This window comes from Antedon mediterranea, chromosome 10 (assembly GCF_964355755.1).
Source record: "Antedon mediterranea chromosome 10, ecAntMedi1.1, whole genome shotgun sequence".
Taxonomy (NCBI): domain Eukaryota; kingdom Metazoa; phylum Echinodermata; class Crinoidea; order Comatulida; family Antedonidae; genus Antedon; species Antedon mediterranea.
Genome location: NC_092679.1, coordinates 23718033 through 23745959, shown reverse-complemented (window position 1 = coordinate 23745959; position 27927 = coordinate 23718033). Strand labels below are relative to the sequence as shown.

Here is a 27927-nt window from a genome sequence, read left to right as displayed (position 1 = left end):
GTTTGTTCAGTATTAAAGCTGCTCTCATCTGATATTACGATTCATTTTGGATTATAAGTCTATTGAGACATGGCTAAGTCCATCAAATTAAACACAATTTGTGGCCAAAACTACGCCGATCTGATAGAAGATAGTCAGTACAATAGGGACAACCTATTCAAAGATCCATGTTTTAAGGCATGTAACGAGTCTATATTCATTAAAGAAGATACATATTTGTTTGACTTATACGAGAGGCGAAATGACATCAGGTGGCTACGTCCAAAAGTAAGCGTTTCTATTCAATATAAATAGTACTACTTACAATAACTAACATTATCAATTGTACTAGGCATATTCATGGGTATGCAATATTATTCGCCATAATTTATTAAGGCGGTAACTATATGGAAGTAACTACTCCATGGAACCCACACAATGTTTATTTGCAACGGCCTAGGGCATAGAAGCTAGCTAGAAAATTTCAATCTGCTGCCTTTTAACTAGGCCTAACATTTGGATTCCATCCAAAAATAAACTGACAAAACCGTGTTTTCTCTTAGGAAATCTTAGAAGGCAAGCAGGAACCCTTCTTTTTTAAAGATGGAGCATCCTTTAATGAGGTTATTTTAGCCAGAGACGAGGGCCTTGGTAAGACTTTGGCGTCTTTAATTTATAAATTCAGTATAAAGTTCTTTTACAATTAATAGGCAATGGAGGCGAAACGCTTTGCAACAAACTACACTGTAACGTTTGAGTTCACTCAATTTTCCTACAGCAAACGCGTCATTCATGAATGCATTGGCAGGGATGACGCTTGTTCCGTCCGTACTCAACTACGTCTGTCCAGAACAGTCGTTCAAAGACGACTATAAAGGCATCTTTAGATTCAGATTTTGGAGATTTGGATCCTGGTATGAAATTGTCATTGACGATCAACTGCCAACACTGGATGGTAAACTGATGTTCAGTCGCTGCCAATCAAAAGATGAATTCTGGGCTCCTCTCATGGAAAAGGCATTGGCAAAGTAAGTGTTCTTTTACACTTTTACTGCAAGTCACCATCACAACAATACCCGAGATAAAATAATAAAGTCCTAAATGTTTAAACACTTTGAAAAGAATCGTATCTGTTTATGATCATTTTTATCATGATTACCTCCCTCTACCAAAGACAATGCATATTCCAACTTCTGCAGTATCAAAACGTGTAACTACTTTAGATTTTAGAAACAACGTTGTGAAGCCTAAGGGTACAGTTATAATCACAATTACCGTATATTCTTCAAAACTTCAATTCCATCTCAACTTACACTCCTTAAATCAAAATTAAGCTTTTGGGAAACTAGGTCTACCATGAATAATTGTATCCATGCTCATACATGTTGACATGGATCGTGCTTTTTAAGGGGAACAGAATAGTAGTTTGCTAATTTGATAATGATAGTCTTATAGCACCTAATACAAATAGTTTACACCAACAAAGAGAAACATTCTTAAAATAACAAAATTCAATCTGAAGATAGCGCAGGAAAACCCTTGTCACTGCTCCATTCTCCAGCACTTTGAAAAGCTCTCATATTATGAGAACTGAGTAGTTTTCACAGTAGCTCGAGTGAAAAGGACACTGCTGACTATCCATCCTATTAACAAACTAACAAACAAACAACATATTTTGTTTTTGTTTTATAATGAAGGCTTTTATTACGTTACGAGGCGATGGATTGTACATTTGATATCCCTGAAGCTTTGATTGATCTATCTGGTGGTACTGTTGAGAGAGTAGATATGTCTGACTTCACAGAGGCTATACTTCGTTCCAAGTTGATGATGTGGAGAAAAACTGGATCACTTGTGACCGGCCTTTTAAATGACGAGAATCTTGATTTGTGCGGTCTTCAACTACAGAGCATGTACATTCTATCTGGAAGTGTAAAACACGTGGGTTTATAATTTACATTAACTTTTGTATTAACCTTTACACGTCTTTTTAATACGATATATGTTAATTCTACATTTAACTCAACTTTCAATTACAAGATTTGGTAACTTCAATGATTTCAAATAACGTTTTATTTAAAGCTACCTAGGTATTTTGATGTGTTCCTGTTTTCAATCATACAACGCAGCAATAGATATCATAATGATGCAATAAGAACGTATCGACCATTTTAATTTGATTGAAAGATAAATAATAATATTCTATTTAACTTCTAATTTCGTAATCGAGAGTGCGATTTCGTTATATTATTATGCGGCTACTGCATTTCGTTTTGCGCGTTCATTTTAGTTCCACAGTGCACCCACAGGCTGTTGTTGACTGATCACGTTCGATCAATTATTATTATATGGCTGTGTGCGCCGCCTAATTGTTCTATTTCAATGTTAAAAATGTGAACGCTGTCTCATTTTGAATGGTCTGTTATAAACAAATAATGTTCGTTCAATATATCAAAATAATTTCATTCGCCTTCTGAAAATATATGCTTTCATCTTTCACCTCATGAAATTGTTTTTTTGTTGTCATAATTTATTTATTAGTTGTATATTACAACACCGATAAGTCAAAAATCCTTTCATTTCTTATCTTATTGTGAACTTTTAGGTAACGTATGACAACAATGGTAAAATGAACTCTGCAAGTATCATCAGAATTCTAAGCACAGAACGCTGTGAATGGACTGGACCATGGGGTGACAAGTAAGAAATATATTGCTCACAAGAGAGGCCTACATACAAACCTTTGGTTGTTTGCATAATTAAAAAATCTCTTTTTTAGTCCCTTTTGGAATAGTTTAGGCCTACTATTGTACCGTCTAGTTTTCGTTACGAGTTATCGTCATAAAGTTACGTCAGGTACAATTAATTTTATTAATTTTTTTGTTTATGAACGAAAACAATTCATATTACAACGTAACAATTTACATTAACATCTTAGGTCAGAAGAAATGAAATCTTTGGATAAAGATACCATGAAAAAGTTTGGTATAAAAAGTGAGCTCGATGGTGATTTCTGGTAAGTGAGCCACTGTACTCAACCGAAGCTAAACTAGGAATAGACTATCGGTCGTGCTATATCATTATATCCATCGGCTCGGTTGACCGTGCGTCTATGTAATGCTTTGTATTGGCAAACGAATAGAAAACAAGATAGTGGATTTGTCGCACGGACCGAGCACACGCAATAGAAACCAATTATTGTCTATGGCACTAACCGTGCCGACTGAGAATTAAAATTTAGACGCATGCGACCATGATTATATTGACCTCATCCCCAATATTTTAACAGCGCATTAAAAAATTCATTTGCTTCATTTATTTAAGGATGGTTCTCAAAGACATCCTGCACAGATTCAACGAGCTGAGAATTCTTCACATCCCACCAGAGCTGTCTGACAAAGATGTGAAATGGCACGTGACTGAACATTTGAATAAATGGCAAAAAGGTTCAACTGCTATGGGACGTTATGAAAATAATAAAGAAAGTATGCAACAAATAAAAAGATACAATATCAAAAAATTGGTAGTAAAATTACAAAGAAACTCACCTCTATGTAATTTCATCTCCTCCAATAGTTGGGCATTACCCAAGGATCTCTGGTGTGCAATTACATTTTCAAAAAATTACATCTTCATCAAACCGTAGGCCTACAATTAGCGGTTGACTCACTCTCTAGCGCGAAATCACATCTTCTTAAATTCGTTTCAATTTACAATCTAACTAAACCATTAAAAATGGAAATTAAAAAAAATCTTCTACGATTGTTATCTTCTAAAAACAGATGAGTTCTTCAAAGTGCCCTGCATGATTGTGTTTCGTGTGTAACAAGCAAATTATACTACTGCACTCTCTTTCCTTAGATTTCCACAAGAACCCCCAGTACAACATACAAGTTGACAATAATGGTGATTTAGTGGTTGTCTCTCTGATGGCAGTTGGCAAAGACAGAGAAGAATCCGGGTGGGAAGACTCTGATCTCGGGTTTGATATGTACAAAGTAATTTTTTTCTAAATTGTCTTAAAAATAGTTACTGAATTTAGTTTTAATGATTCACGAATTAATTTGATCGTGACACACCATTTTGATTAATATTCATTCATTGTTTTGACATTACCAACATGATTTGATTTGTATTTATCAGGAAATTATAATCATACATACAAAGTGATAACATAAGTTACAAATAAACACATTTATGACATACTTTCCAGGATATCCCAAAAGGCGTATTATCTTATTTCCATTGAGATCCTTTAACTACATAAATACCTTTAGGTTAATTACTGGAAATCCAAAATGTGAGAAACTAGGTAGATCAATGAAATTGGTTGGCCTTTACTAGTGCCGGAATTGTACTGTTTCAGCTGGAGCATGTTTCAGATGAACATTAAATACTTGTGGTCACTTTTCCACCAAATATGGTCAAAGCGCTACAGAAAGCAATATTCAGATTAAATAGCAAAAAATTAAAATAGTTACAATTACAATTTTTTTTAAATCTTTCGTGGTTAACACCTTTATTCATTCATTCTTTTCCATTTTTTATACATCTTCTAATTTTTTTCTTCGTAATATTCTGTTGTTGTACCCTCTTTATTATTAGTTACACTAATAGTTTTTAACTCACAGACAGAAAATGGATGTCCAGTGGATATGGAGTTCATACAAGCAAGCAAACCACTACACTCATTTGAACACAAACGAGGAATACGAGAAGCTGCTCTGTTCATGGATCTTGGTCCGGGTAATTACGTCATCATTCCTTCAACGTTTGAAAAGGACAAAGAATATCCGTTCCTTTTGCGTTTCTTTTGCAGAGCTTTTTCAAAGACCAAGTAAGTATACGGTATTGTACTCATTATTAACTAAAACATCAATGTAATTTGTAATAATCTACAAAATTAATGGTCTACAGATTTTTTGCATATCTACAAGAAATAGTTCACAATTATGTACAGTATTTTGGTAGTTTCTATATCCGTAAATGCATTTATAACGGAAACCTAAAAAAAATCTAGCTTGATTTGAGTATTCATATTTTTTTAGATCGGCAAACAGCACATCGTTTTACACTTCAACGTTATCAGAGGTAGGTGTATTCTAAAAAGTATTTGTGTCTTTTGTGTTAAGCTTTATCTGCACTATCAAGCTTTATTTGACAAAAACAAATGTGATGTGCACATAAATGGATATAATGATATCATATTTGGTCACATCACACTTTGTTGTCAAACTAGTTTGATAGTGTAGACTGAGCATTAGGAAAGTTTCGTGATACCGTATCACAATCATGTTCGTTACATTTATTATTTTCAATTCAGTAAAAATTAGAGTAAAACATTAGCATGTTTTTAAGAATTTGTCTATGATCTATTATACAAATTATGGTATTTGCCTATATACAATTGAAGAATACACATCAGGTTTACAAAACGGCCAAATGCATTGGTGGTCATAATACTATACAAAACAGTAACATCCGTGAATACTTGTAGTTGTATAATTCAACATGTCTTTATTTTTCTTTTATTTATTTCTTCTTTTTACTGGGGACCTCTTTAGTTAAAGACTGTTCTCCCAGAGAACCCTGTATTCAGACAAATAAACAGAAACAAAAATAAAACACAAGAAGAGGAACCCACCAATCACAGCAGCAGCATTGTTGCTATACTAGATCGTAATTATATAGATATACAATGTTTTACTTTATTTTAGAATAAAACGCTTGACCCAATGATGGTTGAAATCATTCAATCAGTCTTTGAAGAATATGCTGGAGAGGTAAGTCAGTAGTGGCATAAGGAATGCCAAATAAAAACTATACTTTTAGAAAATTTAACCTTACTTCACTGGCAAACTTTCGTCTTGAAATTTCCACCCAACATTGGACTGATGTTATTAACACTGATGACCCAAATAAGGCTTATTCACACTTTGAACTTATATTAAAATCAATATATGATAAACACTTTCCTCTCCTCAAAAACGAAAAAAAAAATAATAAATTAAAGTCATGGATGTCTAATGGCCTACTTAATTCAATTAAACACAAACATAAACTGTACTCTAAATTTATCCATTGTCCCACCCAAAAAAATGAAACAGCCTTTAAACAATTCCGTAATAAATTAAATACTACAATTAAAGCTGCAAAAAAAAATCATTTTCACAAAACGTTTCTCAAACACAAAAATGATATTAAGGCAACTTGGAAATCAATTAATTCCCTGCTCAATAAATCAAATAATACACATACAAATACTTTCAATTTTCAAGGTGAGTTGACTAATGATTCCAATATAATTTCAAATGCCTTTAACAAATATTTTTCTGAAATCGGCCCTTCACTTGCTAATAAAATTCCCAATAGTAACAGATCATTTAAAGACTTTTTACCCAACCCTACCCCTAACTCAATATTCTTTACTCCAGTCAATGAGGCCGAAGTTTTTAAAATCATTTCTACCTTTAAAAACAACAAATCACCCGGTATTGATGATTTCCAAACCAAGCCCATCAAACATATTGCCGATCTCATTTCTTTTCCACTTACCCATATTTTTAATCTTGCTTTATTAAAGGGTGTTTTCCCAGACAGGATGAAGTTTGCGCGCGTTACCCCTATCTACAAATCTGGAAACAAATCTGATTTCTCTAACTATCGCCCCATCTCTGTCCTCTCTATTTTCTCTAAAGCTTTAGAAAGGGTAATCTACGATCGTACATTTTCATTTATCTCAAAACATTCTTCACAAAAATCAATATGGCTTTAGAAAAGGTCACAACACACCCATGGCTCTCATTGACTTAACAAACAAAATTGTTGACGCATTTGAAAGTGGCCATCTAGCCATCGGCGTTTTTATAGATTTGTCAAAGGCATTCGATACAATAGACCACAACATAGTTTTATTTAAACTATCCCACTATGGAATTAGAGGGCCCGCATATGATCTTTTCAAAAGTTACCTTACCAATCGTTTCCAATGTACCAAGTATTCTAATTCTGTCTCCAACTTCAACCCTGTTACTTGTGGTGTTCCCCAGGGCTCTCTTCTTGGCCCCCTCCTATTTATTCTATATATTAATGATATATATCTTTCTTCTGCAATTCTTAATTTTTTTCTATATGCTGACGACACCACTGTTTATTACTCTGACCCTGATATTCAAACCTTATTTAATACTGTTAATACCAATCTGACCCTCATGTCTCAATACTTTTCAGCTAACAAACTTTCTCTTAACCACAAAAAAATGTAACTTCATCCTGTTTGGAACCCCTCAGAAAATTAAAAACATTGATACTGCAAACTATAACATTTCTATTAACAATCATGATATTCCCTCAGTCCAATCTGCTACATTTTAAGGAGTTCATCTTGACAGTCGACTTTCATGGAAAAAATCACATCAATTTTGTTGAGAATAAAATTTCAAAAAGTCTTGGCATCATCACTAGACTTTCTTCTTTTTCACCCCCTAACATTCTTCGTATCCTGTACTGCTCCCTCATCCTGCCTTATCTTAACTATTGCAATATTGTCTGGTGCAACTCTTATCCTTCCAGTATTAAAAAACTTCAAACTCTTCAAAAAAAGGCCATCAGGGTTATATCTGGCGCCCCACCCCTGTCTCATTCATCTCATCTTTTTTCAAAGCTTAATCTTCTCAAAGTCTCCGATATCAATCTAACCCAACAAGGCTCGTTCATCTTTTCTTCTATTAATTCCAACCTTCCCAAACATCTGTGCTCCATGTTCACTCCAAATTCTTCAATTCATTATCATAATACCCGTATTTGTTCAAAATTACATATTCCAACCCATAAAACCAACCACTTTCAACACAACATTAGGTATTCCGGACCCACTTTTTGGAACGATCTGCCACTCCCCATCTTAAACTCTCTTTCTAGTAAATCATTTTTATCTAAACTTAAAAGTCACCTTATTGCCAAATATTAACTTTTCCTCGGTCAATTTTTTATTTATTTTTTTTTTTATTTTTATATTTTTTTTATTTTATAAATTTTCATTGTCTGTGTCTGTAATAGGTACGTCCTCCACAAGATGTGTTTTTCATCTTTCTGGGCGTGTACCTTCTTCTTTCGAATTTTGTTTACATATTTATTGATCACTGAAATCTATTTTGTATATGAAAGGAGAAAATAAATGTTGCTTTGAATTGAATTGAATTGAATATTAATTTGCCTTAGATCCATTAACTCTGGCTTTAAATTGATTTATTGTTATATAAAATATAAACATTTACAAAGCATTACATCTTGAAAGCAGAGAAAGGGTTCCACAAATCAAGTATGATTTAATAAAGTTGTAAGATAGACATTATAAAAAAATGATACGTAAATGTTAGCAAATTTTATAAATGGTATGAAGATGCTGTGTTCATGCAGTATTCCAGCCGTAAACAGTTAAACCCAATTACATCTTACAGGACGGGTTGATGGACAACTCAGAACTGGATAACTTCTTTGTACGTTGGAAACAAGAAAGTATGTTATATGTCTCAGTACGCCACCACAATAAATTCTTTATTATGTATTATGTAACATTTAAAGTGAAGTCATATTTGGCATAATTATATTCGACAGTTTCTAATGATCATCTGTCTATGTCTAGATAATAATAATAAATTGTAATGTAATAAAAAATATTATTTCTTATAGATATCATTCCTTCTGATATATCACATGAGACGTCGGCAGCTATTGCCTCACTGTTTGACGTATCCTTTTGTTAAAAAAGTTTTCCAAAAATATTTGAAATGTAAAATAAGAAACTGGGATGATTCGGATCAGGCTTCCCTGTAACCAATGTGGGCACCATCATCGTCTACCATCATCAAATGGGAAGAAATTCATGCTCTGATCAAAATGGTTAACATATTTCACGATTTAACATATTGTCTCTAGAAATAAATAACATTGAGAGCGCCAAAAAGTGTATGCTACCCTTCCTGTATGTTTCTGGTCATGTCAATAATGAATTATTTTATCTTGAACTGAACATGGATGGAGACTTAGGCCTAGATCTATAAGATCTATTGATGGTATACGGTAAAGAAGTGCAAGTTTTTTGTCTAAATTCCTTAAGCTTAAAACTATAGGAAGACGATTCTCGGAAACTTTCTGTCAATGAAGGCATTGCTATTGGAGCATGGTCATTTTACTGTGATGTAAGTACCAATAACTAATATAATAATAGATACAGCGAAATACAACACTTGGCAAAATGTAGAGCGACAGAGGGCAGGCTATTAAATATTTCGGCTAAGATACGGGTAACTGGAGATATCAATATAATGATTTATCAATATAATAATTTACCAATATATCAATTTTCCTAATAGGTATGATATCTATTAACGTCAACAATTATACAGGACAATAACTTAAACAATATCGTACAAATAAACAGGCAAACAAAGCAAGTAGATGCCTACTATAATTGACAACATTTTATTTCGCCAAGTAAAAAATCATATTCATTTTAATATTACTCAGTGGCATATGAGACGGATTTGACTGAGTCAACTCCATTTTGTTGTAAAACATTACCAATACAAAGTTGGCAAGTTTAAATGGCTACATCCATTCGAACTTAGCTTCGCTTTAGACCTTAGGCCTACGTGATTATGGCTAGCGCATCGTCTAAATGTTTAGACTTAGTTTCTGATTTCAGATGATGTTTCTTCGAGCTGATAAGGACGAAAGCAAAACTCTTGATGTGAGCGAGTTACGAGATGCATTGTCACGAGCAGGTATCTACGGTAGTGACCAGTGGGTAGGAGCGCCGCGGGTTTTTTAAACTCCCGTCCCGTCACTTCATCACCGAGTCCTCAACCTCTAATTGGATACAACCATTCATTAAGACTTTGATATGCCTTTCGTACGACATGACTATTGTATATACATTTATTTGAACACACGCCTTTTTTTAAAAGCGGCAGTCTTGAACGTACATATATATTTAAATACTATGCAATATTTACAGTTTATTAAATGCAAACGAAGAACCATTTTTTAAACTATTCAACGGATTCTGTTTCAGGTCTTAAAACCAGTGACGCTGTACTGCAGCACCTAGTGAGCCGGTACGTTGGCAGTGATAATAAGATTACATACGACAAATTTTTCCTAATGGTTTCAAAGATTCGCTACGTTATCAGTAAGTAGCCTATTCAAACTCTTATTCTTTGTACACAAATTCACATTTTATACACATCTTACAATGTGTTTACATTCCGTGTAAAAGCGTTGTAACACTGTAAGATCCAGAGTGCCCGTGTGAATCAGATATCTTGCTTACCTGGGTTCGACTCTAAGCCATAGCCATCAAGCACGAACTCTGCCAGTGGCCTACATTATATCTCGTCATCATCATCATCATCATCAATCATCGTCCACCAACATCCATCATCCTGATCCATCATCCTCATCAATTTTTACCTATCATCCTCATCATTCATCATCCTAAGCACCAAATTCTCTAATCATCTTCCTCTTCGTCGTCATCATCTTTCATCAATTATCCATCCATAAATCATCCACCCATCATCATTCATCCATCACCCATTAATTATCATCATCATCCTCATCATCATTCCATCCATCATCCTCCTCATCGTCATCATCATCCATCCTCATTCATCCATCAAAATTCTACCATATTTTTACTATGCAGGAAAATTTGAAAAGCTCGGTGGAACAAATGAGAAATCTCTGGAATTTACACTTGAAGACGTAAGTAATATTAGACTAATAATGAATAATATAATGGTTCTAAAGTTCTTTATAATTACTAATACTTTACGCATTGCTCTCAAACAGGCATAGTTGTTTGGGGGTTTTTTAAGCAATAACGTGTACACTTTTAATAAAATATTAGAAATAAATTTACACATGTATTCTTATAGATAGTCGTTTCAAAGGTAGTCAATATCTGGTGTTAAAGTATATGCATTGCAAAATCTAAATTAATTATATAAAACTTGGAATGAACTGTACAGTAGGTTTACCCTGTAAAAAACTGTTAAATTTTAAAGTTTTTTTTGTTAATGTACTTACATTTTCCAAATTAATAACCGTAAATTTTACAGTAATACAGTTCGATGGCCTATACAAACGATTAAAAATTTAATGAAATGAATGAAAACAATCTTATTCGAATATTTGTCGAATCAAACTAACCTGTAGCTTTCGGAAGATCTGGAAGTACAGTTAAATGTTTATTTTTTTTTTCAGTTGCTCGAAATATGTGCCAAGCTTTAATCTCGGAAAGAAGTAACAGCAAGTTTAAGACACCAGAATATATAAATAAATATAGCATAGTTTTTATTTTAATTCTACATCTTATGTACTGAACTACTGGCGTAACCAAGTGCAGCGAGTATTACAACAACTACTATTAAAACTATAACACTACTAATCTGATCGATATACGGTATAGTGCACGTCTACAAATAAACACTTAATAACCGGTAAGGGTAGACCTAATGCTCATTCACACACTAGAACGACAACGATCGACGATAAATTGATAAATATGCATTTTTCATACCTGAAACAAATGAGAATTTTATAAATTTTCATCCTATAACTATAGGATAAGCATCTATGTTGTCTTTGATGAAAATGATATTTTCACACGTCCAATCAAATGACGTCATGATTAGTAAGAGTAATAATATCTTGACTACAACGATTTTATTGTTTTTATTTATCATGAAGTCATTGGATTGGATTAAAAAAAAATCATTTTTATCAAAGACAGCATAAATGATTATTCTATGGAACAAAAACTTGTCAAATTTCTATTGTTTTATGCATTCAGGGTGTGGATTGACTTAACTAAGAGCAACAACTTTATAGTCTAATGTAATAACTCGTTAAAGTAACACAATTTATAACTCACCGTCAGATCACCACTTGGCCATACCATTTGCAATGGAGTGGTATGCCTGTTGTTTTTTTTTTTTGCCTTCTTGGTACACTTCAGGACACGTCAATCGTCACTAATAATAACAATGGTATAATAGTTTTGTATTGGAAATCGGTAAAAAAGCTTTGCGTGACTCAAGTTAACCAATCACAAGCGACAATTTAATTTAGGATGGTTTTTCAATTAATTTTATCATAGAGGTATATGACATCCATCAACTTTCTAAGTTCTATATCATAATGCTTGAAATATAAAACAAATATCATTTATATGTGATTTATCTAAATAACTAAAATTCACGCAATGGTAAAAATATCTGTAAGTAAAATGCGTTCATAAATTGATCTAGGTCTCTGAGGATAAGCTGAATTTGACAATTCATTTAGCAATTACGGCATGAAGTTTTTCCAATCGCATAACTTCTTTCTCAGATGATGTCTTGAAAATAATTGTTATTCTGACATTCAATCATATTCATAAAGTACTCTTGTACAAAAAAAAAGGTTGAACACGTTGAGTTATAACTCAATAATTGGGAATGTTTTGTAAAAGTGATGCAGATAAAGCAGAATAAAGCAGATGTGGCAATCATAGGAGAGCTTGTTTATGAGTTTGATGGTGAAAATAATTCATGAGTTGAAAAACTGACGACTCAAATTTTATCTAGGCGAAATTGACCAGATCCGCCGTTGACCAAATAAAAAAATGCACTATTTATTTTATAACACACCTACTTAGGCCTATATTCAATGTAAATCATTGACGAATGCTAGTTCGGGAAGCTAGGCCATTCAACTTTGGACGCTGAGTTGAGCCGTTATAGACGGCGTGCACAACAAGTTGATGTTCGAATTCGATCAGAGTCAAAAACGTCGACGGGCAAAATGCTCAAAATACTTACAAAAAGCTAAATAACACATGATGCGTAATTGACCAATCACACTGCAAGAATACAATCAGGTATGTTATAAAGCCAACAAAACATGCTATATTAACGTTAACCAGACACAGTACGAACTGTCGGAGGTAAAGTTTAGCGTTTATACAGAATTGTGTAAAAAGATGTTCATCTTTCAAATCCTTGTGATATTGGCCGTTTTGCCGCTTTCTAGCTGTTCAGGTGACTCTCATTTAAAAAATGTTTGTCTTTTGTAGTCTCTCGACTATATATATTATATGCCAACCATTGTTATGATATAATATTGTTGGTCAATAAATGTTTCTTGAATTGAATTGAATTGAACTTTGACCTTTTTTTCAGCAAACCCTCGAGAGAGCGCATGCTCCGTCTGTTTATGATTTGGAACACAATAACCTGCATTATATATTTAACAATAACAAGACGAAAAAATAATAACAATAGGTAAATAAACAAACCAAGATTTTATAATATTTAAAAATATTTCACTTACTAGATTACTACTACTTACTAGAATTAGTTCAATATTTTGTTAATATTTAAATCGATATTACCATAGAGATATTATATATTTTCCTATGATATTATTCAGGCAGTCCTTTGTGGTAACTAAGGTGGTAAAAATGATGAGCGTTCTTTCAATTTATTCAATAGCAATTTCGATCAAACCATTCGTATATATAATTCCATAAGTCAACCGAAAAATTACATTTATCTTCATGCATCACATACGGTTATGACGGAACAGAATTCTTATTTCAGTTGATCAAACAAAACACGAAGACATCATTTAAAACAATGGTAGGACGACTACTTAAATCTGGAATTAGTCTTGTCCAAAATAATAAGGAGAGATCATAATAAGATTAGATATCGCGGGTATCAAACATCTTGTTTCTTCTTTTGTAGATACCGCCAATAGACTCATCCTTCTTTGACAGTTACATTGCCTCGTTGTTACAAGTCCTACACTATATGCCTACATCTTCAAACATACACGACACACAATATACTATTAGAGTATATCTACCTCATTATCTCCCTTAGAAAGATAATTATACATTTTTGCGTGTTTCACTAGGCTGGAGTTCAAGTTTACAAAATGTATAAATACAAGTTATGCATATAGAATTATTCAAAAGCGGCATTATATTAAAATGTCGAATTGGATAAACCTAATTGTAGATTGTTAAGCAAGATAAGACATTTGCCCAACTATGACGTAATTTTACAGAATATTTTTGAACATTAATTTTTTTCAATAATGTATGTATTGAAATCGCAAGCTGGTTTCCGATGGGACTAACTGCAATTACTATCAGTACATTTTTTAAAGAACGAAGATAAACAATTAAATATTATTGCCATAAAAGCGTATTCAGGGAGCATAAATACATAACAATTAAATGCATATGTTAAATTGAAAACCTTTTTATTTTGTAATAAAAATAAATCTAAATTTACAGTACACACACAAATGGTAGCGTTATAGAAAATTGCTATCCTTAGAATAATCTCTTTAAACTGCCCCTAATGATAATATGCAGTACTATTGTTATTCCATAATTAAATTCCAATATGTCTTTTCTTACGGTATATTGGTTACATATATAAGTTACTGCTTATGATGTACCATTAAAATTGAACTTATTGTTTGACGTCACACAATCATAATAACCCAATGAAAATACAATAGCTTTTATTGTAATGATGTGGTGGTTTGTTCAGTATTAAAGCTGCTCTCATCTGATATTACGATTCATTTTGGATTATAAGTCTATTGAGACATGGCTAAGTCCATCAAATTAAACACAATTTGTGGCCAAAACTACGCCGATCTGATAGAAGATAGTCAGTACAATAGGGACAACCTATTCAAAGATCCATGTTTTAAGGCATGTAACGAGTCTATATTCATTAAAGAAGATACATATTTGTTTGACTTATACGAGAGGCGAAATGACATCAGGTGGCTACGTCCAAAAGTAAGCGTTTCTATTCAATATAAATAGTACTACTTACAATAACTAACATTATCAATTGTACTAGGCATATTCATGGGTATGCAATATTATTCGCCATAATTTATTAAGGCGGTAACTATATGGAAGTAACTACTCCATGGAACCCACACAATGTTTATTTGCAACGGCCTAGGGCATAGAAGCTAGCTAGAAAATTTCAATCTGCTGCCTTTTAACTAGGCCTAACATTTGGATTCCATCCAAAAATAAACTGACAAAACCGTGTTTTCTCTTAGGAAATCTTAGAAGGCAAGCAGGAACCCTTCTTTTTTAAAGATGGAGCATCCTTTAATGAGGTTATTTTAGCCAGAGACGAGGGCCTTGGTAAGACTTTGGCGTCTTTAATTTATAAATTCAGTATAAAGTTCTTTTACAATTAATAGGCAATGGAGGCGAAACGCTTTGCAACAAACTACACTGTAACGTTTGAGTTCACTCAATTTTCCTACAGCAAACGCGTCATTCATGAATGCATTGGCAGGGATGACGCTTGTTCCGTCCGTACTCAACTACGTCTGTCCAGAACAGTCGTTCAAAGACGACTATAAAGGCATCTTTAGATTCAGATTTTGGAGATTTGGATCCTGGTATGAAATTGTCATTGACGATCAACTGCCAACACTGGATGGTAAACTGATGTTCAGTCACTGCCAATCAAAAGATGAATTCTGGGCTCCTCTCATGGAAAAGGCATTGGCAAAGTAAGTGTTCTTTTACACTTTTACTGCAAGTCACCATCACAACAATACCCGAGATAAAATAATAAAGTCCTAAATGCTTAAACACTTTGAAAAGAATCGTATCTGTTTATGATCATTTTTATCATGATTACCTCCCTCTACCAAAGACAATGCATATTCCAACTTCTGCAGTATCAAAACGTGTAACTACTTTAGATTTTAGAAACAACGTTGTGAAGCCTAAGGGTACAGTTATAATCAAAATTACCGTATATTCTTCAAAACTTCAATTCCATCTCAACTTACACTCCTTAAATCAAAATTAAGCTTTTGGGAAACTAGGTCTACCATGAATAATTGTATCCATGCTCATACATGTTGACATGGATCGTGCTTTTTAAGGGGAACAGAATAGTAGTTTGCTAATTTGATAATGATAGTCTTATAGCACCTAATACAAATAGTTTACACCAACAAAGAGAAACATTCTTAAAATAACAAAATTCAATCTGAAGATAGCGCAGGAAAACCCTTGTCACTGCTCCATTCTCCAGCACTTTGAAAAGCTCTCATATTATGAGAACTGAGTAGTTTTCACAGTAGCTCGAGTGAAAAGGACACTGCTGACTATCCATCCTATTAACAAACTAACAAACAAACAACATATTTTGTTTTTGTTTTATAATGAAGGCTTTTATTACGTTACGAGGCGATGGATTGTACATTTGATATCCCTGAAGCTTTGATTGATCTATCTGGTGGTACTGTTGAGAGAGTAGATATGTCTGACTTCACAGAGGCTATACTTCGTTCCAAGTTGATGATGTGGAGAAAAACTGGATCTCTTGTGACCGGCCTTTTAAATGACGAGAATCTTGATTTGTGCGGTCTTCAACTACAGAGCATGTACATTCTATCTGGAAGTGTAAAACACGTGGGTTTATAATTTACATTAACTTTTGTATTAACCTTTACACGTCTTTTTAATACGATATATGTTAATTCTACATTTAACTCAACTTTCAATTACAAGATTTGGTAACTTCAATGATTTCAAATAACGTTTTATTTAAAGCTACCTAGGTATTTTGATGTGTTCCTGTTTTCAATCATACAACGCAGCAATAGATATCATAATGATGCAATAAGAACGTATCGACCATTTTAATTTGATTGAAAGATAAATAATAATATTCTATTTAACTTCTAATTTCGTAATCGAGAGTGCGATTTCGTTATATTATTATGCGGCTACTGCATTTCGTTTTGCGCGTTCATTTTAGTTCCACAGTGCACCCACAGGCTGTTGTTGACTGATCACGTTCGATCAATTATTATTATATGGCTGTGTGCGCCGCCTAATTGTTCTATTTCAATGTTAAAAATGTGAACGCTGTCTCATTTTGAATGGTCTGTTATAAACAAATAATGTTCGTTCAATATATCAAAATAATTTCATTCGCCTTCTGAAAATATATGCTTTCATCTTTCACCTCATGAAATTGTTTTTTTGTTGTCATAATTTATTTATTAGTTGTATATTACAACACCGATAAGTCAAAAATCCTTTCATTTCTTATCTTATTGTGAACTTTTAGGTAACGTATGACAACAATGGTAAAATGAACTCTGCAAGTATCATCAGAATTCTAAGCACAGAACGCTGTGAATGGACTGGACCATGGGGTGACAAGTAAGAAATATATTGCTCACAAGAGAGGCCTACATACAAACCTTTGGTTGTTTGCATAATTAAAAAATCTCTTTTTTAGTCCCTTTTGGAATAGTTTAGGCCTACTATTGTACCGTCTAGTTTTCGTTACGAGTTATCGTCATAAAGTTACGTCAGGTACAATTAATTTTATTAATTTTTTTGTTTATGAACGAAAACAATTCATATTACAACGTAACAATTTACATTAACATCTTAGGTCAGAAGAAATGAAATCTTTGGATAAAGATACCATGAAAAAGTTTGGTATAAAAAGTGAGCTCGATGGTGATTTCTGGTAAGTGAGCCACTGTACTCAACCGAAGCTAAACTAGGAATAGACTATCGGTCGTGCTATATCATTATATCCATCGGCTCGGTTGACCGTGCGTCTATGTAATGCTTTGTATTGGCAAACGAATAGAAAACAAGATAGTGGATTTGTCGCACGGACCGAGCACACGCAATAGAAACCAATTATTGTCTATGGCACTAACCGTGCCGACTGAGAATTAAAATTTAGACGCATGCGACCATGATTATATTGACCTCATCCCCAATATTTTAACAGCGCATTAAAAAATTCATTTGCTTCATTTATTTAAGGATGGTTCTCAAAGACATCCTGCACAGATTCAACGAGCTGAGAATTCTTCACATCCCACCAGAGCTGTCTGACAAAGATGTGAAATGGCACGTGACTGAACATTTGAATAAATGGCAAAAAGGTTCAACTGCTATGGGACGTTATGAAAATAATAAAGAAAGTATGCAACAAATAAAAAGATACAATATCAAAAAATTGGTAGTAAAATTACAAAGAAACTCACCTCTATGTAATTTCATCTCCTCCAATAGTTGGGCATTACCCAAGGATCTCTGGTGTGCAATTACATTTTCAAAAAATTACATCTTCATCAAACCGTAGGCCTACAATTAGCGGTTGACTCACTCTCTAGCGCGAAATCACATCTTCTTAAATTCGTTTCAATTTACAATCTAACTAAACCATTAAAAATGGAAATTAAAAAAAATCTTCTACGATTGTTATCTTCTAAAAACAGATGAGTTCTTCAAAGTGCCCTGCATGATTGTGTTTCGTGTGTAACAAGCAAATTATACTACTGCACTCTCTTTCCTTAGATTTCCACAAGAACCCCCAGTACAACATACAAGTTGACAATAATGGTGATTTAGTGGTTGTCTCTCTGATGGCAGTTGGCAAAGACAGAGAAGAATCCGGGTGGGAAGACTCTGATCTCGGGTTTGATATGTACAAAGTAATTTTTTTCTAAATTGTCTTAAAAATAGTTACTGAATTTAGTTTTAATGATTCACGAATTAATTTGATCGTGACACACCATTTTGATTAATATTCATTCATTGTTTTGACATTACCAACATGATTTGATTTGTATTTATCAGGAAATTATAATCATACATACAAAGTGATAACATAAGTTACAAATAAACACATTTATGACATACTTTCCAGGATATCCCAAAAGGCGTATTATCTTATTTCCATTGAGATCCTTTAACTACATAAATACCTTTAGGTTAATTACTGGAAATCCAAAATGTGAGAAACTAGGTAGATCAATGAAATTGGTTGGCCTTTACTAGTGCCGGAATTGTACTGTTTCAGCTGGAGCATGTTTCAGATGAACATTAAATACTTGTGGTCACTTTTCCACCAAATATGGTCAAAGCGCTACAGAAAGCAATATTCAGATTAAATAGCAAAAAATTAAAATAGTTACAATTACAATTTTTTTTAAATCTTTCGTGGTTAACACCTTTATTCATTCATTCTTTTCCATTTTTTATACATCTTCTAATTTTTTTCTTCGTAATATTCTGTTGTTGTACCCTCTTTATTATTAGTTACACTAATAGTTTTTAACTCACAGACAGAAAATGGATGTCCAGTGGATATGGAGTTCATACAAGCAAGCAAACCACTACACTCATTTGAACACAAACGAGGAATACGAGAAGCTGCTCTGTTCATGGATCTTGGTCCGGGTAATTACGTCATCATTCCTTCAACGTTTGAAAAGGACAAAGAATATCCGTTCCTTTTGCGTTTCTTTTGCAGAGCTTTTTCAAAGACCAAGTAAGTATACGGTATTGTACTCATTATTAACTAAAACATCAATGTAATTTGTAATAATCTACAAAATTAATGGTCTACAGATTTTTTGCATATCTACAAGAAATAGTTCACAATTATGTACAGTATTTTGGTAGTTTCTATATCCGTAAATGCATTTATAACGGAAACCTAAAAAAAATCTAGCTTGATTTGAGTATTCATATTTTTTTAGATCGGCAAACAGCACATCGTTTTACACTTCAACGTTATCAGAGGTAGGTGTATTCTAAAAAGTATTTGTGTCTTTTGTGTTAAGCTTTATCTGCACTATCAAGCTTTATTTGACAAAAACAAATGTGATGTGCACATAAATGGATATAATGATATCATATTTGGTCACATCACACTTTGTTGTCAAACTAGTTTGATAGTGTAGACTGAGCATTAGGAAAGTTTCGTGATACCGTATCACAATCATGTTCGTTACATTTATTATTTTCAATTCAGTAAAAATTAGAGTAAAACATTAGCATGTTTTTAAGAATTTGTCTATGATCTATTATACAAATTATGGTATTTGCCTATATACAATTGAAGAATACACATCAGGTTTACAAAACGGCCAAATGCATTGGTGGTCATAATACTATACAAAACAGTAACATCCGTGAATACTTGTAGTTGTATAATTCAACATGTCTTTATTTTTCTTTTATTTATTTCTTCTTTTTACTGGGGACCTCTTTAGTTAAAGACTGTTCTCCCAGAGAACCCTGTATTCAGACAAATAAACAGAAACAAAAATAAAACACAAGAAGAGGAACCCACCAATCACAGCAGCAGCATTGTTGCTATACTAGATCGTAATTATATAGATATACAATGTTTTACTTTATTTTAGAATAAAACGCTTGACCCAATGATGGTTGAAATCATTCAATCAGTCTTTGAAGAATATGCTGGAGAGGTAAGTCAGTAGTGGCATAAGGAATGCCAAATAAAAACTATACTTTTAGAAAATTTAACCTTACTTCACTGGCAAACTTTCGTCTTGAAATTTCCACCCAACATTGGACTGATGTTATTAACACTGATGACCCAAATAAGGCTTATTCACACTTTGAACTTATATTAAAATCAATATATGATAAACACTTTCCTCTCCTCAAAAACGAAAAAAAAAATAATAAATTAAAGTCATGGATGTCTAATGGCCTACTTAATTCAATTAAACACAAACATAAACTGTACTCTAAATTTATCCATTGTCCCACCCAAAAAAATGAAACAGCCTTTAAACAATTCCGTAATAAATTAAATACTACAATTAAAGCTGCAAAAAAAAATCATTTTCACAAAACGTTTCTCAAACACAAAAATGATATTAAGGCAACTTGGAAATCAATTAATTCCCTGCTCAATAAATCAAATAATACACATACAAATACTTTCAATTTTCAAGGTGAGTTGACTAATGATTCCAATATAATTTCAAATGCCTTTAACAAATATTTTTCTGAAATCGGCCCTTCACTTGCTAATAAAATTCCCAATAGTAACAGATCATTTAAAGACTTTTTACCCAACCCTACCCCTAACTCAATATTCTTTACTCCAGTCAATGAGGCCGAAGTTTTTAAAATCATTTCTACCTTTAAAAACAACAAATCACCCGGTATTGATGATTTCCAAACCAAGCCCATCAAACATATTGCCGATCTCATTTCTTTTCCACTTACCCATATTTTTAATCTTGCTTTATTAAAGGGTGTTTTCCCAGACAGGATGAAGTTTGCGCGCGTTACCCCTATCTACAAATCTGGAAACAAATCTGATTTCTCTAACTATCGCCCCATCTCTGTCCTCTCTATTTTCTCTAAAGCTTTAGAAAGGGTAATCTACGATCGTACATTTTCATTTATCTCAAAACATTCTTCACAAAAATCAATATGGCTTTAGAAAAGGTCACAACACACCCATGGCTCTCATTGACTTAACAAACAAAATTGTTGACGCATTTGAAAGTGGCCATCTAGCCATCGGCGTTTTTATAGATTTGTCAAAGGCATTCGATACAATAGACCACAACATAGTTTTATTTAAACTATCCCACTATGGAATTAGAGGGCCCGCATATGATCTTTTCAAAAGTTACCTTACCAATCGTTTCCAATGTACCAAGTATTCTAATTCTGTCTCCAACTTCAACCCTGTTACTTGTGGTGTTCCCCAGGGCTCTCTTCTTGGCCCCCTCCTATTTATTCTATATATTAATGATATATATCTTTCTTCTGCAATTCTTAATTTTTTTCTATATGCTGACGACACCACTGTTTATTACTCTGACCCTGATATTCAAACCTTATTTAATACTGTTAATACCAATCTGACCCTCATGTCTCAATACTTTTCAGCTAACAAACTTTCTCTTAACCACAAAAAAATGTAACTTCATCCTGTTTGGAACCCCTCAGAAAATTAAAAACATTGATACTGCAAACTATAACATTTCTATTAACAATCATGATATTCCCTCAGTCCAATCTGCTACATTTTAAGGAGTTCATCTTGACAGTCGACTTTCATGGAAAAAATCACATCAATTTTGTTGAGAATAAAATTTCAAAAAGTCTTGGCATCATCACTAGACTTTCTTCTTTTTCACCCCCTAACATTCTTCGTATCCTGTACTGCTCCCTCATCCTGCCTTATCTTAACTATTGCAATATTGTCTGGTGCAACTCTTATCCTTCCAGTATTAAAAAACTTCAAACTCTTCAAAAAAAGGCCATCAGGGTTATATCTGGCGCCCCACCCCTGTCTCATTCATCTCATCTTTTTTCAAAGCTTAATCTTCTCAAAGTCTCCGATATCAATCTAACCCAACAAGGCTCGTTCATCTTTTCTTCTATTAATTCCAACCTTCCCAAACATCTGTGCTCCATGTTCACTCCAAATTCTTCAATTCATTATCATAATACCCGTATTTGTTCAAAATTACATATTCCAACCCATAAAACCAACCACTTTCAACACAACATTAGGTATTCCGGACCCACTTTTTGGAACGATCTGCCACTCCCCATCTTAAACTCTCTTTCTAGTAAATCATTTTTATCTAAACTTAAAAGTCACCTTATTGCCAAATATTAACTTTTCCTCGGTCAATTTTTTATTTATTTTTTTTTTTATTTTTATATTTTTTTTATTTTATAAATTTTCATTGTCTGTGTCTGTAATAGGTACGTCCTCCACAAGATGTGTTTTTCATCTTTCTGGGCGTGTACCTTCTTCTTTCGAATTTTGTTTACATATTTATTGATCACTGAAATCTATTTTGTATATGAAAGGAGAAAATAAATGTTGCTTTGAATTGAATTGAATTGAATATTAATTTGCCTTAGATCCATTAACTCTGGCTTTAAATTGATTTATTGTTATATAAAATATAAACATTTACAAAGCATTACATCTTGAAAGCAGAGAAAGGGTTCCACAAATCAAGTATGATTTAATAAAGTTGTAAGATAGACATTATAAAAAAATGATACGTAAATGTTAGCAAATTTTATAAATGGTATGAAGATGCTGTGTTCATGCAGTATTCCAGCCGTAAACAGTTAAACCCAATTACATCTTACAGGACGGGTTGATGGACAACTCAGAACTGGATAACTTCTTTGTACGTTGGAAACAAGAAAGTATGTTATATGTCTCAGTACGCCACCACAATAAATTCTTTATTATGTATTATGTAACATTTAAAGTGAAGTCATATTTGGCATAATTATATTCGACAGTTTCTAATGATCATCTGTCTATGTCTAGATAATAATAATAAATTGTAATGTAATAAAAAATATTATTTCTTATAGATATCATTCCTTCTGATATATCACATGAGACGTCGGCAGCTATTGCCTCACTGTTTGACGTATCCTTTTGTTAAAAAAGTTTTCCAAAAATATTTGAAATGTAAAATAAGAAACTGGGATGATTCGGATCAGGCTTCCCTGTAACCAATGTGGGCACCATCATCGTCTACCATCATCAAATGGGAAGAAATTCATGCTCTGATCAAAATGGTTAACATATTTCACGATTTAACATATTGTCTCTAGAAATAAATAACATTGAGAGCGCCAAAAAGTGTATGCTACCCTTCCTGTATGTTTCTGGTCATGTCAATAATGAATTATTTTATCTTGAACTGAACATGGATGGAGACTTAGGCCTAGATCTATAAGATCTATTGATGGTATACGGTAAAGAAGTGCAAGTTTTTTGTCTAAATTCCTTAAGCTTAAAACTATAGGAAGACGATTCTCGGAAACTTTCTGTCAATGAAGGCATTGCTATTGGAGCATGGTCATTTTACTGTGATGTAAGTACCAATAACTAATATAATAATAGATACAGCGAAATACAACACTTGGCAAAATGTAGAGCGACAGAGGGCAGGCTATTAAATATTTCGGCTAAGATACGGGTAACTGGAGATATCAATATAATGATTTATCAATATAATAATTTACCAATATATCAATTTTCCTAATAGGTATGATATCTATTAACGTCAACAATTATACAGGACAATAACTTAAACAATATCGTACAAATAAACAGGCAAACAAAGCAAGTAGATGCCTACTATAATTGACAACATTTTATTTCGCCAAGTAAAAAATCATATTCATTTTAATATTACTCAGTGGCATATGAGACGGATTTGACTGAGTCAACTCCATTTTGTTGTAAAACATTACCAATACAAAGTTGGCAAGTTTAAATGGCTACATCCATTCGAACTTAGCTTCGCTTTAGACCTTAGGCCTACGTGATTATGGCTAGCGCATCGTCTAAATGTTTAGACTTAGTTTCTGATTTCAGATGATGTTTCTTCGAGCTGATAAGGACGAAAGCAAAACTCTTGATGTGAGCGAGTTACGAGATGCATTGTCACGAGCAGGTATCTACGGTAGTGACCAGTGGGTAGGAGCGCCGCGGGTTTTTTAAACTCCCGTCCCGTCACTTCATCACCGAGTCCTCAACCTCTAATTGGATACAACCATTCATTAAGACTTTGATATGCCTTTCGTACGACATGACTATTGTATATACATTTATTTGAACACACGCCTTTTTTTAAAAGCGGCAGTCTTGAACGTACATATATATTTAAATACTATGCAATATTTACAGTTTATTAAATGCAAACGAAGAACCATTTTTTAAACTATTCAACGGATTCTGTTTCAGGTCTTAAAACCAGTGACGCTGTACTGCAGCACCTAGTGAGCCGGTACGTTGGCAGTGATAATAAGATTACATACGACAAATTTTTCCTAATGGTTTCAAAGATTCGCTACGTTATCAGTAAGTAGCCTATTCAAACTCTTATTCTTTGTACACAAATTCACATTTTATACACATCTTACAATGTGTTTACATTCCGTGTAAAAGCGTTGTAACACTGTAAGATCCAGAGTGCCCGTGTGAATCAGATATCTTGCTTACCTGGGTTCGACTCTAAGCCATAGCCATCAAGCACGAACTCTGCCAGTGGCCTACATTATATCTCGTCATCATCATCATCATCATCAATCATCGTCCACCAACATCCATCATCCTGATCCATCATCCTCATCAATTTTTACCTATCATCCTCATCATTCATCATCCTAAGCACCAAATTCTCTAATCATCTTCCTCTTCGTCGTCATCATCTTTCATCAATTATCCATCCATAAATCATCCACCCATCATCATTCATCCATCACCCATTAATTATCATCATCATCCTCATCATCATTCCATCCATCATCCTCCTCATCGTCATCATCATCCATCCTCATTCATCCATCAAAATTCTACCATATTTTTACTATGCAGGAAAATTTGAAAAGCTTGGTGGAACAAATGAGAAATCTCTGGAATTTACACTTGAAGACGTAAGTAATATTAGACTAATAATGAATAATATAATGGTTCTAAAGTTCTTTATAATTACTAATACTTTACGCATTGCTCTCAAACAGGCATAGTTGTTTGGGGGTTTTTTAAGCAATAACGTGTACACTTTTAATAAAATATTAGAAATAAATTTACACATGTATTCTTATAGATAGTCGTTTCAAAGGTAGTCAATATCTGGTGTTAAAGTATATGCATTGCAAAATCTAAATTAATTATATAAAACTTGGAATGAACTGTACAGTAGGTTTACCCTGTAAAAAACTGTTAAATTTTAAAGTTTTTTTTGTTAATGTACTTACATTTTCCAAATTAATAACCGTAAATTTTACAGTAATACAGTTCGATGGCCTATACAAACGATTAAAAATTTAATGAAATGAATGAAAACAATCTTATTCGAATATTTGTCGAATCAAACTAACCTGTAGCTTTCGGAAGATCTGGAAGTACAGTTAAATGTTTATTTTTTTTTTCAGTTGCTCGAAATATGTGCCAAGCTTTAATCTCGGAAAGAAGTAACAGCAAGTTTAAGACACCAGAATATATAAATAAATATAGCATAGTTTTTATTTTAATTCTACATCTTATGTACTGAACTACTGGCGTAACCAAGTGCAGCGAGTATTACAACAACTACTATTAAAACTATAACACTACTAATCTGATCGATATACGGTATAGTGCACGTCTACAAATAAACACTTAATAACCGGTAAGGGTAGACCTAATGCTCATTCACACACTAGAACGACAACGATCGACGATAAATTGATAAATATGCATTTTTCATACCTGAAACAAATGAGAATTTTATAAATTTTCATCCTATAACTATAGGATAAGCATCTATGTTGTCTTTGATGAAAATGATATTTTCACACGTCCAATCAAATGACGTCATGATTAGTAAGAGTAATAATATCTTGACTACAACGATTTTATTGTTTTTATTTATCATGAAGTCATTGGATTGGATTAAAAAAAAATCATTTTTATCAAAGACAGCATAAATGATTATTCTATGGAACAAAAACTTGTCAAATTTCTATTGTTTTATGCATTCAGGGTGTGGATTGACTTAACTAAGAGCAACAACTTTATAGTCTAATGTAATAACTCGTTAAAGTAACACAATTTATAACTCACCGTCAGATCACCACTTGGCCATACCATTTGCAATGGAGTGGTATGCCTGTTGTTTTTTTTTTTTGCCTTCTTGGTACACTTCAGGACACGTCAATCGTCACTAATAATAACAATGGTATAATAGTTTTGTATTGGAAATCGGTAAAAAAGCTTTGCGTGACTCAAGTTAACCAATCACAAGCGACAATTTAATTTAGGATGGTTTTTCAATTAATTTTATCATAGAGGTATATGACATCCATCAACTTTCTAAGTTCTATATCATAATGCTTGAAATATAAAACAAATATCATTTATATGTGATTTATCTAAATAACTAAAATTCACGCAATGGTAAAAATATCTGTAAGTAAAATGCGTTCATAAATTGATCTAGGTCTCTGAGGATAAGCTGAATTTGACAATTCATTTAGCAATTACGGCATGAAGTTTTTCCAATCGCATAACTTCTTTCTCAGATGATGTCTTGAAAATAATTGTTATTCTGACATTCAATCATATTCATAAAGTACTCTTGTACAAAAAAAAAGGTTGAACACGTTGAGTTATAACTCAATAATTGGGAATGTTTTGTAAAAGTGATGCAGATAAAGCAGAATAAAGCAGATGTGGCAATCATAGGAGAGCTTGTTTATGAGTTTGATGGTGAAAATAATTCATGAGTTGAAAAACTGACGACTCAAATTTTATCTAGGCGAAATTGACCAGATCCGCCGTTGACCAAATAAAAAAATGCACTATTTATTTTATAACACACCTACTTAGGCCTATATTCAATGTAAATCATTGACGAATGCTAGTTCGGGAAGCTAGGCCATTCAACTTTGGACGCTGAGTTGAGCCGTTATAGACGGCGTGCACAACAAGTTGATGTTCGAATTCGATCAGAGTCAAAAACGTCGACGGGCAAAATGCTCAAAATACTTACAAAAAGCTAAATAACACATGATGCGTAATTGACCTATCACACTGCAAGAATACAATCAGGTATGTTATAAAGCCAACAAAACATGCTATATTAACGTTAACCAGACACAGTACGAACTGTCGGAGGTAAAGTTTAGCGTTTATACAGAATTGTGTAAAAAGATGTTCATCTTTCAAATCCTTGTGATATTGGCCGTTTTGCCGCTTTCTAGCTGTTCAGGTGACTCTCATTTAAAAAATGTTTGTCTTTTGTAGTCTCTCGACTATATATATTATATGCCAACCATTGTTATGATATAATATTGTTGGTCAATAAATGTTTCTTGAATTGAATTGAATTGAACTTTGACCTTTTTTTCAGCAAACCCTCGAGAGAGCGCATGCTCCGTCTGTTTATGATTTGGAACACAATAACCTGCATTATATATTTAACAATAACAAGACGAAAAAATAATAACAATAGGTAAATAAACAAACCAAGATTTTATAATATTTAAAAATA

At 33.1% G+C, this 27927-nt stretch overlaps 3 protein-coding genes across 7 annotated transcripts; all 3 read left to right on the top strand.

Moving 5' to 3' along the window:
* The first annotated feature begins 5 nt into the window (after nucleotides 1-5).
* LOC140060193 (calpain-1 catalytic subunit-like) lies at nucleotides 6-13208 on the top strand. 4 transcript variants are annotated; one of them, XM_072106299.1, is made up of 18 exons: nucleotides 6-267; nucleotides 543-630; nucleotides 758-1007; nucleotides 1677-1920; nucleotides 2585-2679; nucleotides 2918-2995; nucleotides 3304-3464; nucleotides 3841-3977; nucleotides 4611-4816; nucleotides 5028-5070; nucleotides 5697-5762; nucleotides 8439-8496; nucleotides 8671-8729; nucleotides 9111-9179; nucleotides 9686-9764; nucleotides 10055-10171; nucleotides 10688-10746; nucleotides 11248-13208. In XM_072106299.1, the coding sequence occupies exons 1-18, from the start codon at nucleotides 70-72 to the stop codon at nucleotides 11272-11274; spliced, it is 2034 nt and encodes a 677-aa protein (XP_071962400.1). In that variant the 5' UTR covers nucleotides 6-69; the 3' UTR covers nucleotides 11275-13208. The 4 variants fall into 4 exon arrangements, with proteins under 4 accessions (XP_071962400.1, XP_071962401.1, XP_071962403.1 ...); XM_072106302.1 differs by lacking the exon at nucleotides 543-630 and having other exon boundaries at nucleotides 188-267; XM_072106301.1 differs by lacking the exon at nucleotides 543-630 and having other exon boundaries at nucleotides 218-267; nucleotides 690-1007.
* A 1378-nt stretch (nucleotides 13209-14586) lies between these two features.
* Nucleotides 14587-15592, top strand: LOC140061332 (calpain-5-like). The gene is made up of 3 exons (XM_072107842.1): nucleotides 14587-14848; nucleotides 15124-15211; nucleotides 15339-15592. Exons 1-3 carry the CDS (start codon nucleotides 14651-14653, stop codon nucleotides 15590-15592), a joined length of 540 nt encoding a protein of 179 aa, XP_071963943.1. The 5' UTR covers nucleotides 14587-14650.
* A 590-nt stretch (nucleotides 15593-16182) lies between these two features.
* Nucleotides 16183-27703, top strand: LOC140060333 (calpain-1 catalytic subunit-like). Of its 2 annotated transcripts, XM_072106492.1 has the most exons (15): nucleotides 16183-16501; nucleotides 17166-17260; nucleotides 17499-17576; nucleotides 17885-18045; nucleotides 18422-18558; nucleotides 19192-19397; nucleotides 19609-19651; nucleotides 20278-20343; nucleotides 23020-23077; nucleotides 23252-23310; nucleotides 23692-23760; nucleotides 24267-24345; nucleotides 24636-24752; nucleotides 25269-25327; nucleotides 25829-27703. In XM_072106492.1, the coding sequence occupies exons 1-15, from the start codon at nucleotides 16280-16282 to the stop codon at nucleotides 25853-25855; spliced, it is 1476 nt and encodes a 491-aa protein (XP_071962593.1). In that variant the 5' UTR covers nucleotides 16183-16279; the 3' UTR covers nucleotides 25856-27703. The 2 variants fall into 2 exon arrangements, with proteins under 2 accessions (XP_071962593.1, XP_071962594.1); XM_072106493.1 differs by lacking the exons at nucleotides 24636-24752; nucleotides 25269-25327; nucleotides 25829-27703 and having other exon boundaries at nucleotides 23935-24316.
* Nucleotides 27704-27927: the final 224 nt, after the last annotated feature.

Excerpts from the sequence above, each read along its gene's own strand:
- LOC140060193 (XM_072106299.1), top strand. The coding sequence starts at position 70 with ATGGCTAAGTCCATCAAATTAAACACAATTTGTGGCCAAAACTACGCC. Across the intron at positions 3,465-3,840 it reads TTATGAAAATAATAAAGAAA|ATTTCCACAAGAACCCCCAG; the intron begins GTATGCAACAAA and ends CTCTTTCCTTAG. Across the intron at positions 8,497-8,670 it reads TGTACGTTGGAAACAAGAAA|ATATCATTCCTTCTGATATA; the intron begins GTATGTTATATG and ends TATTTCTTATAG.
- LOC140061332 (XM_072107842.1), top strand. The coding sequence starts at position 14,651 with ATGGCTAAGTCCATCAAATTAAACACAATTTGTGGCCAAAACTACGCC. Across the intron at positions 14,849-15,123 it reads TCAGGTGGCTACGTCCAAAA|GAAATCTTAGAAGGCAAGCA; the intron begins GTAAGCGTTTCT and ends GTTTTCTCTTAG. Across the intron at positions 15,212-15,338 it reads AGCCAGAGACGAGGGCCTTG|CAAACGCGTCATTCATGAAT; the intron begins GTAAGACTTTGG and ends ATTTTCCTACAG.
- LOC140060333 (XM_072106492.1), top strand. The coding sequence starts at position 16,280 with ATGGATTGTACATTTGATATCCCTGAAGCTTTGATTGATCTATCTGGT. Across the intron at positions 18,559-19,191 it reads TCGGGTTTGATATGTACAAA|ACAGAAAATGGATGTCCAGT; the intron begins GTAATTTTTTTC and ends TTTAACTCACAG. Across the intron at positions 23,761-24,266 it reads CATGGTCATTTTACTGTGAT|ATGATGTTTCTTCGAGCTGA; the intron begins GTAAGTACCAAT and ends TTCTGATTTCAG.